The sequence below is a fragment of the Balaenoptera acutorostrata genome, chromosome 19, assembly GCF_949987535.1.
Source record: "Balaenoptera acutorostrata chromosome 19, mBalAcu1.1, whole genome shotgun sequence".
NCBI lineage: Eukaryota > Metazoa > Chordata > Mammalia > Artiodactyla > Balaenopteridae > Balaenoptera > Balaenoptera acutorostrata.
In genome coordinates this window covers 28,637,445-28,650,717 of record NC_080082.1, presented here as the reverse complement: position 1 = coordinate 28,650,717, position 13,273 = coordinate 28,637,445, and the positions used below count along the sequence as shown (strand labels likewise).

The following is a 13,273-nucleotide window of genomic DNA, read 5'->3' as shown; positions in this document are numbered from 1 at the left end:
TTACACAACACACATTTATTTCTCACAGTTCTGGAGGCTGGAAAGTCCAAGATCAAGGTGCCAGCAGATCCGGTGCCCAGTGAGGACCCTCTTCCTGATTTGCAGATGGCTGCCTCCTCCCTTTATCCTCCTCACGTGGCAGTGAGCAGAGAGAGGAAGCACATCTCTCCTGCCTTTTCTTATAAGGGCACTAAACCCATCATGAGGGCTGCATCCTCATGACCTAATTACCTCCCAAAGGCTCCATCTCCAAATACCATCACACTGCAGATATAAGCTTCGTCATGTAAGTCTGGGGGGAACACAAACATTCAGTCCATAGCAAGGCTTTATTTCAATTTGCTCATGCTTCTCTCCATTTCTTCTGTTAGAATTTGACAGTTTTCTTTTTAAAAAAACCATTATTACCTCAGTAGCCCTTCAACAGGCCGTGTTTTTTTTTTCCTTGTTTCTAACTACAGTACTTATCTCTGTTATATTAGAATATGCTCTCCTTTTTAAAAATTTATTTTATGAAGTGTAGTTGATTTACAATGTTGTGTTAATTTCTGCTATATGGCAAAGTGATTCAGTTATACATATATATATATGGTCTTTTTCCTATACTTTTCCATTATGGTTTATTATAGGATATTGAATATAATTCCCTGTGCTACACAGTAGGACCTTGTTGTTTATCCACTCTATACGTAATAGTTTGCATCTGCTAACCCCAAACTCCCAGTCCATCCCTCCCCCCACCACCCCTCCCCCTTGGCAACCACAAGTCTGTTCTCTGTGAGTCTGTTTTGTAGATAAGTTCATTTGAGTCATATTTTAGATTCCACATATAAGTGATATCATATGGTATTTGTCTTCCTCTTTCTGACCTACTTCACTTAGTATGATAATCTCTAGTTCCATTCATGTTGCTGCAAATGACACCGTTTCATTCTCTTTTATGGCTGTGTAGTATTCCATTGTATGTGTGTGTATATATACATATATATATACACATATATATACATGTGTGTGTATATATATATATATATATATACACACCACATCTTCTTTATCCATTCATCTGTTGATGGACATTTAGGTTGCTTCCATGTCTTGGCTATTGTGAATAGTGCTGCTATGAACATAGGGGTGCATGTATCTTTTCGAATTATAGCTTTGTCTGGGTATATGCCTAGGAGTGGGATTGCCGGATCATATGGCAACTCTATTTTTAGTTTTTTGAGGAACCTCCATACTGTTTTCCATAGTGGCTGCACCAGTTTACAACAGGTTCCCTTTTCTCCACACCCTCTCCAGCATTTACAGACTTTTTAAGGCCGGCCATGCTGACCGATGTGAGGTGGTACTTTATTGTAGTTTTGATTTGCATTTCTCTAATAATTAACAATGTTGAGCATCTTTTCATGTGCCTATTGGCCATCTGTGTATCTTATTTGGAGAAATGTCTATTTAGGTCTTCTGCCCATTTTTTGATTGGGTGTTTTGTTTTTTTGTTATTGAGTTGTATGAGTTATTTGTATATTCTGGAAATTAAGCCCTTGTCCGTCACATTATTTGCAAATATTTTCTCCCAGTCCGTAGGTTGTGTTTTCGTTTTGTTTATGGTTTCCTTTGCAGTACAAAAGCTTGCAAGTTTGATTAGGTCCCATTTGTTTATTTTTTGCTCTTATTTCTATTGCCTTGGGAGACTGACCTAAGAACATTGGTACGATTTATGTCAGAGAATGTTTTGCCTATGTTTTCTTCTAAGAGTTTTATAGTGTCATGTCTTATATTTAAGTCTTTAAGCCACTGAGTTTATTGTTGTGTATGGTGTGAGGGTGTGTTCTAACTTCATTGATTTACATGCAGCTGTCCAACTTTCCCAGCACCACTTGCTGAAGAGACTGTCTTTTCCCCATTGTATATTCTTGCCTCCTTTGTCAAAGATTAATTGACCACAGGTGTGTGGGTTTATTTCTGGGCTGTCTATAGAATGTGCCCTCTTGATGTGGATTGATCTAAAGTCTGGAACTTTGTTGTTACATTCGTCATACTTCGGAGATAATCAGCACACACTAGTCTGATCTTTTGCCTTTCTTCCGTTCTTCCATGTACTTTTTAGCCATCTTTTTCCTTCTCTATTCCTTATTGTTAGACAAGATCTCTAAAGCTGTATTACGTAGGCATTTGTGCCAGAGCGTCATTTTATTTTATTTTTTATTGAGATATAGTTGATGTACAATATTATGTAAGTTACATGTGTACAACATAATGATTCACAATTTTTAAAGGTTATACTCCATTTATAAATATCAGAGCATCATTTTATTGTCCTCTTGGTGAGATAGTGATCGATGCCTCTGGGTTTTCTCATTAAGAAGGATGTTTGCTCTTGATTATTTAAAAACTTCTTCATGATGTATTAAGAGAGAAGACTGCACATTCTAACCTCTTTGGAGTTTTATTAGGAAAGGAAGCTGACATCTGTCATAAGGATTATTCCACTTTCATCCAATAAATTAGGTGTAATAAGTCTGCTGAATTTGAGGGGCCTGCAGTGACGTCACAAGTCACTGTAAGGGGAATGTGCAAGTTGGAAGAGGAAGAGGGGCATCCTCTGGGCCAGATACGGCGGGAGGTGACACCAGGGAGGGCTGGGCTGTGAACAGTCCAGGGACAAAAAGAATCTTGGTTGGGGAAGAACAAGATCTGTACCTGAAGACGAGGATACTGTTTCTGGGTCGATGTCCTCAGCGGTGTCAGGGGCAGGGGTCCGCGCCTTCTTCACAGAATTCCTCTTGGAACTTGGAATAATGATGGGGAGAGTGCACTGTCTCCTCTCTCTTAGGGGCCTGTCCTATGGAAAGAACCTGAAAATCCAGCTCAGGGACTTGGCCCAGGAACCCATGAGACCCTCTCTGTGGACATCCTAGAACATCTATGATGAACCAGGAAGCCAGGTAGGTGATCATTCCCCTTTGCCTCCTCTCCTTCCCTCCCATCCACTCCTTCATCCCCCACCCTCCTACTGCCAAGACTGCTCCCTACTGCTCCCTGGACTGCCCCCAATGTAGCAAAGTTACCCTTAGTCACCCTTCAGCGTGAGAGTGAGAATCATCAGACACAGAACATCAGCAAGGGCCTGCGTCAGCATCTACCCTTTTCATGGATCGTGTGACCAAGGGCCTGACAGAGAAGAGATTTGCTCATATTAAGAGTGTATCAGGGCTTCCCTGGTGGCGCAGTGGTTGAGAGCCTGCCTGCTAATGCAGGAGACGCGGGTTCGGGCCCTGGCCTGGGAAGATCCCACGTGCCGCGGAGCGGCTGGGCCCGTGAGCCACAACTACTGAGCCTGCGCGTCTGGAGCCTGTGCTCCGCAGCGGGAGAGGCCGCGATGGTGAGAGGCCTGCGCAGCGCGATGAAGAGTGGCCCCCGCTTGCCACAACTAGAGAAAGCCCTCGCACAGAAACGAAGACCCAACACAGCCAAAAATAAATTAATTAATTAATAAAAAAAAAAAAAAAAGAGTGTATCAGTTAAGATAGGCTACTGTATGCTGCAGTAACAAACAACCTCCAAAGTCCCCGTGGCTTATGACAACAAAAGTTATTTCCTGGTCTCAGTTCTCGTCTAATATGAATCGACTGGGGCCCCTAGTCCGCATTATCCTCTTTCCTGGACCCAGACTAAAGGAACAGCCAATATCTGGAATACTGCTGGCCACTGTGTTAGAGGAAAAGAGAGAACAAGGTGAATCACACGTTGGCTCTTAAAACTTCTGCACAGACATGACGTGGGTCATTCTTTAGCATATTTCATTGCCAAAGCAAGTTTCGTGGCCATACCCAATTTCAAAAGGGCAGGGAGATGCAATCCAACCAAAGGCCTAGAAAGAGAGTATCTGTGAACAGCCCTAATTCTGTGAACAGAGAATTAGTTACAGAGCTGGGACAGGCACACCCGTCTCCTAACTCTGGGTCTGAGGCTCTTTCTACTTTAAACCTCTGTCTCCAAGGCTATTTCCCACAGACTTTCACAATGACCAATAATAATGTAATGTGCTTTTTCTTCCAGGGATGGTTATTTTTAAAGAGCTTAAGGTCTTACCCCCAGGGGATAGAGCACTCATGGTGGAAACAACGGCATCATGTTAGACTGGCTGGAGGGGAAATTTGAATTTGAAGGACTTTCCCAGAAATTATACCATCCAGGCACTCCTCACTTCCACCTGGCACCTTGCTGCCCTGGATGATTTCTTTATGGGCCACATGATTTTGGACATTATAGCCCAGAAAAGAAGCTGTGCCCTAGGCCATGGTCACATCCTTGTGCCAAGATCACACAAAGGGCAGGGATTAGCCCTTGTCTGGTACCACCTAGGGATCCCAAGCCTTGGACATTTACTGGCCTGAGAGGTAAGAAATCTCAGTTCTGAGCCTGGCTCTGCCATGGACTTGTATGATGACCTTGGGCATGTCCTTTACCCTTCCTTGGCTTAGTCTTTCCATCTCTTCAGTGGGGATGGTGATCCCTGCCCACGCCGTACATGTGAGCATGTTTCATGAATTCTAAGGCCCTGTGTCTGAGCAAGGAGTTGTTGCTATTAGTTTAGTTGGGGAAGGGTGACCAGAGGGAGCTGGGGACGTGTGCCCAGTAGGCCTCTGCCGAGGGTCAAGGGAGGAGCTGGGGTCTGAACCCCAGGACACATGGTCTTTGCCCCAGCCTCTGGGAGTTGGAAAGGCTGGCCCCTGGGCAGGCCTCCTACCTTTTTCAGAGTTAGAAGTGGAGTCTCTGGAGTTGTGATGATTAGATGAGACACATAAAGCACGTAAAACAGTGCCTAACACATAGTAAGTGCTTTCTGAGTGTTTGCCTCTATTATTAAGGAAATAGTACCAGAAAGTACATTTGGAAATGTTATAGTATATTCCACTATATTATGGATAACCAGTTAGTTAATCTCCCACTGTTGGATATTTAGGTTGCTTCCAATTTTTAACTATTAAAAATAATCTTGCAATGCACAGCTTTGTAACTAAAAATTCTGTGTACCTCCATGATTGTTTCCTAAGGCTAGAGTGTTAGAAATGGAATTGCTGAGTCAAAGAGCCTACAGACTTTTTAGGCTTTCACTACATGTGTCCCTTGCCTTATATTAGTACTCCTACCAGCAGGTTGTTTGAGAGTTCCAGTTTAGAAGGGGAGAATTTGCTTAGAGAGAGAGAGGAGACGATCTGTATTAGCTAGGATTATATTTCACTGTGAATAGCAGAAAGGCCCAAGCAACAGGGGTTTACACGGAATAGAAATGTATTTCCTTGTCATGTAATAGAAATTCAAAGTCAGAGAGTCCAGGGCAGGAAAGCTTTACCCTCCATCTTCCTCAGTACTGGCTTCTACCTCATAATCCAACATGGCTGCCCAAGTTGCAGCCATCACATCAGCATTCCAGCCAACAGGAAGAAGCAAAGAATGATATAGAACATTTCCGCCTACATCCCATTGGCCAAAATTTAATTACATGGATACATCTAACTCCAAGGGAGGCTGAGAAATATAGTCTATTCCAGATGACCAGGGAATATTCAGGGGTTCTAGTACTAAGGAAGAAGGGAAGAACAGATTTTGGGGGACAACTAGTTGTCTCTGCCATGAGCTTAGCTCAGACAGAGAGCAGCACAAATGGGTCCATGGAAACAAGAATGAGTAAAGCATCGTCAGGGCATTATCCACGGGGGATGAACTAGACCATTCCAGAGCCAATACATAGGCACAGATTAATTTTGCAAAGGATGCAGAAGAAGGAGATTAATTTCTGGGACCGAGCTCTGGGCAATGGCATTGAGACTCCACGGAGAGGCCACTTCTTTGTCTTCTGTGTCTGTCTCTTCTCTTCCCCTCAGATGTAGGGGGTGGTTTTTGACTGCCCCTCTTGGCTTCCCCCCAGCTGAGTTGTCCCCCAGCTCACCTGCCTCCCAGCTCACCTGCCTACCTGGTCCCTGCAGGGCCGGGCTGCTCATGGACCCCATTAGCCTCCAGCTGGGCACCGAGAACCTGTGCGGATGTCTCGTGAGGCTGCTCAGCAAAGACCCAGAATGGCTGAGCGCCAAGATGAAGTTCTTCCTCCCCAACATGGACCTGGGCTCCGGGGACCAGTCCCCAGACCCCACACAGAGGGTCATCCAACAACTCAACAAACTGCACACCCAGGGTCAGACCACCTGGCAGGAGTTCATCCACTGCGTGTGCATGGAGCTGGACATACCACTGCACCTGGAGGTGCCGTTGCTGAGCACTTGGGGCCACGGAGACGGTAAGAGTGGCCGTGAGAAGTGCAACGCCGCCAGCTAGCCCCGGGGCGTGGGGAGCCAGAGAGGCCCAGGCGAGTCCGGGACCTGTCTGGCTCAGAGAGAGTATGGCCAAACCAGGAACAAAATTCCATGTTTCTGCGCACCTCCCGGAGCAAATGCCCTAACACCACCAAATCCGCTGGGGACCTGGAGAACTCCTCCTTCCACCTTGTACCACCCCAGTTGCCCAGAAAGGCAGGGTGCACAGAGAGAAAGGACCAGGTGACTTCTTCCTGCCAGGAAATTCCAAATAGCCTGTAACGCCCAAGAGGTTTCTTTTCGCAATGCAGTCAGAAACAGTCATAGGGAGAGCCCTCTGACTACTGCTTCTGCGCAGGCTGATTGAACTCTGTCCTGTCCGGCGAACGTTTCTTGGGCTCCTTCTATTTACACAGCACCGTGAGGAAGCCCAGAACACTGAGGGGTGACGGTGTCCTTGGAGAGAAAGTGAGAACTCACTCGAGAACTCTACAAGGCAGAGTGCAGGGCAGGCGGGCAGGCACAGTGTACACACACGTGGATACACACGTACGTGCATGCGCACAAGCAGGCACAAATGTGTGTGCATGCACACGCATACCTGTATGTGCACAAACCTTTAGATACGCACATGTGTCTGCCCCCAGCTGCCTTCAAGACTCACCACCAGCTGTGCCCTCCACAGATCGCTGAGTGTAGATTTCTCCCTTGCTGGGAACCTACCCTGAGGGATGAGCCCCGAGCCAGACATGGGGCCAGAGCTGGTCCCAGGGCATCCTAGCACATGCCCATAGCATATTATCTCCTCCTCTCTTCCAGGCTTCCCCAGGCAGCCTGAAGTTGGCGAGGAAAGCCAACCAGACTCTCAGCTCCACCCTGGTAAGGCCTGGGGTTGGGGAGTGGGAGTGGGGGTGAGCATGCTAAGTCCTCACGTCAAACCCAGAGCAGGCTGGTGGTGGCTGGTCACAGCCGTTTCCCATAAACCAGCCTCCTCATCCTTGGACCCATTTGCACGCTTCCCAGGCCCCTCACCACGACTCCCAGCCTCACCTGCACCCCCTCTCTGCCCCTCAAGGCTTTGGCCTGTCCTGATACATGTTCCCAGGGGTCTAACCTGGAGCCTCCTGGGAGAGTCTGAAGTTGTCAGCCCTTGACCACTGCCAGAATCACCTCTCTGGTTTCACTAGGGGAAGCCCGTTCTCACTTCCCTGTCCCCAAGCCTCAGGGCCTCGTGCTCCAGCCCCACAGACTCAGGCCCCTCACCATTCAGACACCCGCAGGCCTGACACTAACCCACAGACTGCCGTCCACACCCAGGGAGCCCCTGACTGATTTTCTGACGGAGCGCAGAGAGGTCAGCGATCAGATGGTCCACCTCACTGATTCAAAGGCCGCACTCTATTCAGAATCTTTCTTTCTTTTTTTTTTTTTCCTGTGGTAAATTACATGGCATCAAATTTACCATCATAACTATTGAGTGTACAGTTCAGTGTATTAAATACACTCGCATCGTCGTGCCACCACCACCATCCATCTCCATAATTCTTTTCATCTTGTAAAGCAAACTCTGCCCATTAAACAGTAACTCCCCATTCATCCCTCCCCCAGCCCCTGGTAACCACCATTTACTTTCTCTCTCTATGACTTTAACTACTCTAAGTACGTTGTATAAGTGGAATCGTACAATATTTGTCCTTGTTGATGGGCTTATTTCACTTAGCATAATGTCCTCAAGGTTCATCCACGTTGTAGCAGGTGTCAGAATTTCCTTCCTTTTTAAGGCTAATATTCCACTGTGTGTGTAAATCACATTTTGCTTATCCTTCGGTGGACTCTTGGGTTGTTTCCATATTTTAGCTATTGTGAATAATGCTGCTATGAATATGGGTAAACAAATATCTCTTCAAGACCCTGCTTCAGTTCTTTTGAGTATATATCCAGGATCCAGGGTCATATGGCAACTCTATTTTTAATTTTTTGAGACACCTCCACAGTGTTTTCCACAGAAGCTTCACCATTTTACATTCCTACCAACAGTGCACAAGGGTTCCAGTTTCTCCACATCCTCACCAACACTTTTTATTTTCTGTTTTTTTGATAGTTGCCATCCTAACGGGTGTGAGGTGGTATCTCATTGTAGTTTTGTGTGTGTGCTTGTGTGTGTGTGTATAATAGCATTAATTTTTTTTCTAATTATTTTCTCAAGCTATAGAGATTGTTTCTACTATAGTAATTGTTCTAAAGTTACATAAGGCAGGTTTCTGTACATAAAAGAACAGATATTAAAGCCAAGTCAAAACATTGAACAAACTTAATAGTATATGTATACATACATACCATATAAACATTTGGCAGAGATGCTCAAGTGCAGAGCCTTACATAGGGTAGACAGTTTGAATAAATTATATGGGCAGGCCCTGCTAATGCTGGACCTATAGGCTGTGTTGGGAATTTTCTTCCTTTCAACCCCAAATTTATTAATTCATTGAGAAAACATTTATTGCCATCCACTGGGCTAGACTCTGGATCCAAGTCCTCAAGGGAAAAAAAGCCAGGAATAAAGATTCCTCAGCCTCTTCCCTGAGCCAGAGAAAGTGAGGTAGTATGGAGATGTCAATTTTAGGGACTATGTTATACAGTCTACAAATAAGGAGTTGTATTTGAGGGGCTCAAAGGCAGAAGTACTTCAGGTACTACTTGCCTGAAAGTCGGTATGGTGTCTCACAGGAATCCATATTCTACCCCCCAACGAATGTCTCAAAGTACTTTGTCTACCCCTTCTAGTCACCCTGACGATGATCTCCTCCTTGAATAACTATTCTGAAAACAACAATAGTTTATTAGTTCAATTCAAGCTTTACTTAGTTTTCCTGCCATTTCACTAGAGAAGGGTATGGGAAGTAGATCGTAGGCACAATTTGCACTTTCTTCTTATATGTGAACATTTTTCACAGGCATGATTATTATACAGTTATGATTAAAGCCAAATGTAGCAGTGATGACAAATTAAAGATTTGTGGTATCACTGCCTAACTATTTCTACCAGTTACCTTGGGATTCTGGAACAAAGCATGCTACACCCCTTTTTCATTATCTGAAAAGTGCCTTCTAGACTTCTCTATAATCCCTTCACTTCTCATTGTAGTTTTGATTAGCATTTCCCTAATGATTAGTGATTTTTAAAATTTATTTATTTATTTATTTATGTTGCACTGGGTCTTAGTTGCGGTATGCGGGATCTTTAGTTGCAGCGCGCGGGGTCTTTAGTTGTGGTGTGCAGACTCTTAGTTGTGGCATGCGAGACCTAGTTCCCCGACCAGGGATCGAACCCAGGCTCCCTGCATTGGGAGTACGGAGTCTTACCCACTGGCCCACCAGGGAAATCCCAATGATTAGTGATGCTGAGTGCCTTTTCATGTGCTTATTGGCCGTTCATATATCTTTTTTGGAGAAATGTCTGTTCAAGTCCTTTGCCCATTTTGAATTGGCTTCTTTGTTTATTTGTTGTTGAGTTTTAGGAGTTCTGTCTATATTATGGATATTAATCCCTTATCAGATATATGTTTTGCAAATATTTTCTCCTATTCTGTGGGTTGCCTTTTTACTCTGTGGGTAGGGTCTTTCGATGTACGATTTTAAAAATTTTTATGAAGTCCAATTTTTCTATTTATTCTTTTGATGTCTGTGCCTTCGGCGTCATCTCCAAGAAATCATTGCCAGTCCCGGTGTCGTAAGCTTTTATCTTATGTTTGCTTCTAAGAGTTTTATTGTTTTAGGTCTTACATTTAGGCCCTTGATCCACTTGGAGTTAGGTTTTGTATTTGGTGTTAGGTAAGAGTCCAACTTTATTCCTTTGCATGTGGATATCCAGTTTTCCCAGCATCATTTGTTTAAAAGACTGTCCTTTCCCCCATTGAATGGTCTTGGCACCCTTGTCAAAAATCACTTGACCATATATGTGAGGGTTTATTTCTGGGCTGTCTATTCTATTCCGTTGGTCTTTTTGTCTATCTTTATGCCAATACCACACTGTTTTTGATTACTGTAGCTTTGTAGTAAGTTTTGAAATCAGGAAGTGTGAATCCTCCAGTTTTGTTCTTTTTCAGGATTGTTTTGACCATTTGGGGTCCCTTGAGATTCCACATGAATTTTAGAATGGACTTCTCTATTTCTGCAAAAAAAGGCATTGGGATTGTAATAGAGATTACATTGAATCTATAGATCACTTTGGGTAATATTGAAATTTTCAACATTAGTAAGTCTTCCAATCCACGAACATGTGTTTCATTTATTTATATCTTTAATTTCTTTCAGCAACATTCTGTAGTTTTCATTGTACAAATCTTTCACGTCCTTGGTTAAGTTAATTCCTAAGTATTTTGTTCTTTTTGATACTACTGTAGATGGAATTATTTTGTTCATTTTCTTTTCAGATTGTTCATTGTTCATGTATAGAAATGTAACTGACTTTTTTGTGTTGACTTTATATCCTGCTACTTTGCTGAATTCATTTATTAGTTCTAACAGCTTTTTTGTGGTTGTCTTTGGGGTTTTCTGCATACAAGATCTGATCATCTGCAAACAGAGATAAGTTTACTTCTTTTTTCCAATTTGGATGCCTTTTATTTCTTTTTCTGGCATAATTGCTCTGGCTAGAACTGCCAGTTCTATGTTGAGTAGAAGTGGTGAATGCAGGCATCCTTGCCTTGTTCCTGATCTTAGAGGAAAAGCTTTCAGTCTTTGACCATTAAGTATGATGTTTGCTGTGGTTTCAGAACCTTTGTTTCCATAGAAATATCGACTTTTACTTATAGCTGTGCACGGCTGTAACAGAAAACATCCATCCCGTAATCCTAGCTCCCCAATAAATCAAAACTGTTTGATACCTGGTCCCTCTGTCCCTTATCACTGAGCTGGAATACTTGTCACCTGGCTGTGACCAGGCCTGGTTGATATTTAGCTAGTGAGTCCGTTACTAGTAAAAGACTCGTTAAAATATTGAAATACAAGGGAATTCCTTGGTGTTCCAGTGGTTAGGACTCGGTGCTGTCACTGCCGAGGGCCCAGGTCCAATCCCTGGTCGGGGAACTAAGATGCTGCAAGCCGCTCAGCGCGGCCAAATATATCTTACACTGATTCCAGCCCCTCTTCGGGACCCCTGGGTTTCCCTGCAGACCAGCATCTAAAAATTTAACACCTGGCAGGGCAAGGGGCCTGCTCTAGCAGCCGTTCTGATTAATCACCAGTGCCTGGCTGTAGGAGTGTCCTGCTTTACTTCTTAAAATTCTTCCATAGCCCTCTTTCTTTCTTCCTCCCCTCCTTTCTGTCTCCCCTTCCTTCTTGTTCTCCTTCTTCCTTTCTTCCTTTCCCAACCTCTTCAGAAAGGTATTAAAGCGACTCTTGAAAATCCATGCAACCAGACAAGAACTCAGGAAACTAGTAAGAGAAGTGAGGAAATTTGGAAGATGTGAAATAAGGGGGATAAAACACACTGGTACAGGAGGGAGGGCACAGGCCTGACCAAGCCTCGTGGAAGCTCCACTTTTCCAACCAGCAATGCCCTCGACAGAGCTGGGTGCTTTCCAAGCCATTTAGTGCTTGAGGCTGTTGGCTGTGGGCCCTGCTTCCTGCATTCTGGGCTGGGAGATCCCCAGGCCCAGAGCCTCCAGCCCTCTCACTTGGGCCTGGGACCCCTCTGCAAACAGGAGCTGATGCTCATGCAGCCTTTGCCTGCTGCCTGCCTTCACTCAGTCCCTGAGTGTGGATATACTTGTCCGACTGCTGCCTGTCTGTGGAATGGAGCTCCCTGAAGGTGCCGGCTACCCCCTCCGCCCAGGCCCCCAAACCTCACCCCTAACTCCTTCCTTCATTCTTTCCAGGCCTCAAGCGGCCTCATCAGAGCTGTGGGTCCTCACCTCGCCCAAAGCAGTGCAAGAAGCAGCAGCAAGGTGGGTACCAAGGTGGGGAGGGACCCGAACACTGGGTTGGATTGCCTTGGGGCAAGGACACAGATCCTGGACTCTGTCCCCTGATAACAGGCTTCCAGTCACGGGCCCCCTGACTCTTGTCTTCCAAGCTCCCAGGAGGGAAGAAGAGGAGGTCCTGGGTGGGCAGAGGAGGGAGCTAGGTCTGGCAAGGAAGCACCTTGCCCAGTGGGCCACAGCGGGGCTTCTCCAGAGATGGCTCAGCTGAAGGAGCTCAAAGCATCCCAGCAGGTCGCAGCTTCACCATCCAGGCTTTTCCGGGGATACTCCCACATCCTCAGGGTTGAGGGAGCTCCAGGGATGTGACCAGCATGACCTCAGAACTGGGCTCCCATTGGCCAGTTTAGGGCTGAGCTGGATAGCAAGGCAGAAAGAAGCCTTGAGGGCCCCTGGGAAGACATGGGGGCTGCTGAGGACCGGTCAGGCCGGGACAGAAACTTCTGTCATTCTCCACCGGTTGTCCCACCAGCTGGGAAACCCAGCCCCATGGGGCATAACCAGAGGATTCACAGCTGGTCAGAGGATTCATATCTGTATAAAATAGGACACTATGTCAGGCGCCCCCCCAGCAGGGGTATCCAGTGTCCCCCAACAGTGGCCCCGGGCCCTCCCCTGGGCCACCCAAGATCTCCCAAATGACCCAGCAATTAAAGTCAACAGCCGGCAATGTAGGTATTGACTATTGACCAGCTTCCGCAGTTCTGATCGTTCAGTGTCTGGGCCCACAGGGTGCTCGTGCTCATCCTGGGCATCGCACAACTGAAATACTGTGGGCATGGGGGCCGCAGGCAGGTTACTTCGATCTCACAGTAAAAGCTTGTTCCAATTTGATATTGCAAAGAAAGTGCCCCCTTTCCCCTCCCCCATCTCACTGAAAACTTTACACCACTTACATTGTTGCAAAACAAATAGAGCCGTGGTCCACACTTCCCCATTCCTCCTTCCCTGTGTAAATGGCCGCCAGAGTCTGTGCTT

General features: G+C 45.6%; 1 protein-coding gene across 1 annotated transcript in view; it reads left to right on the top strand.

The window, feature by feature from the left end:
* NLRC5 (NLR family CARD domain containing 5) overlaps positions 1-13,273 on the top strand; it is a 92,462-nt gene that overhangs the window by 26,552 nt on the left and 52,637 nt on the right. The window contains exons 2-5 of the mRNA XM_057534998.1: positions 2,834-2,945; positions 5,991-6,298; positions 7,134-7,193; positions 12,194-12,262. Coding sequence (XP_057390981.1) covers positions 2,926-2,945; positions 5,991-6,298; positions 7,134-7,193; positions 12,194-12,262 — 457 coding nt within the window. The 5' untranslated portion in view covers positions 2,834-2,925. The remainder of the gene's footprint in view (positions 1-2,833; positions 2,946-5,990; positions 6,299-7,133; positions 7,194-12,193; positions 12,263-13,273) is intronic.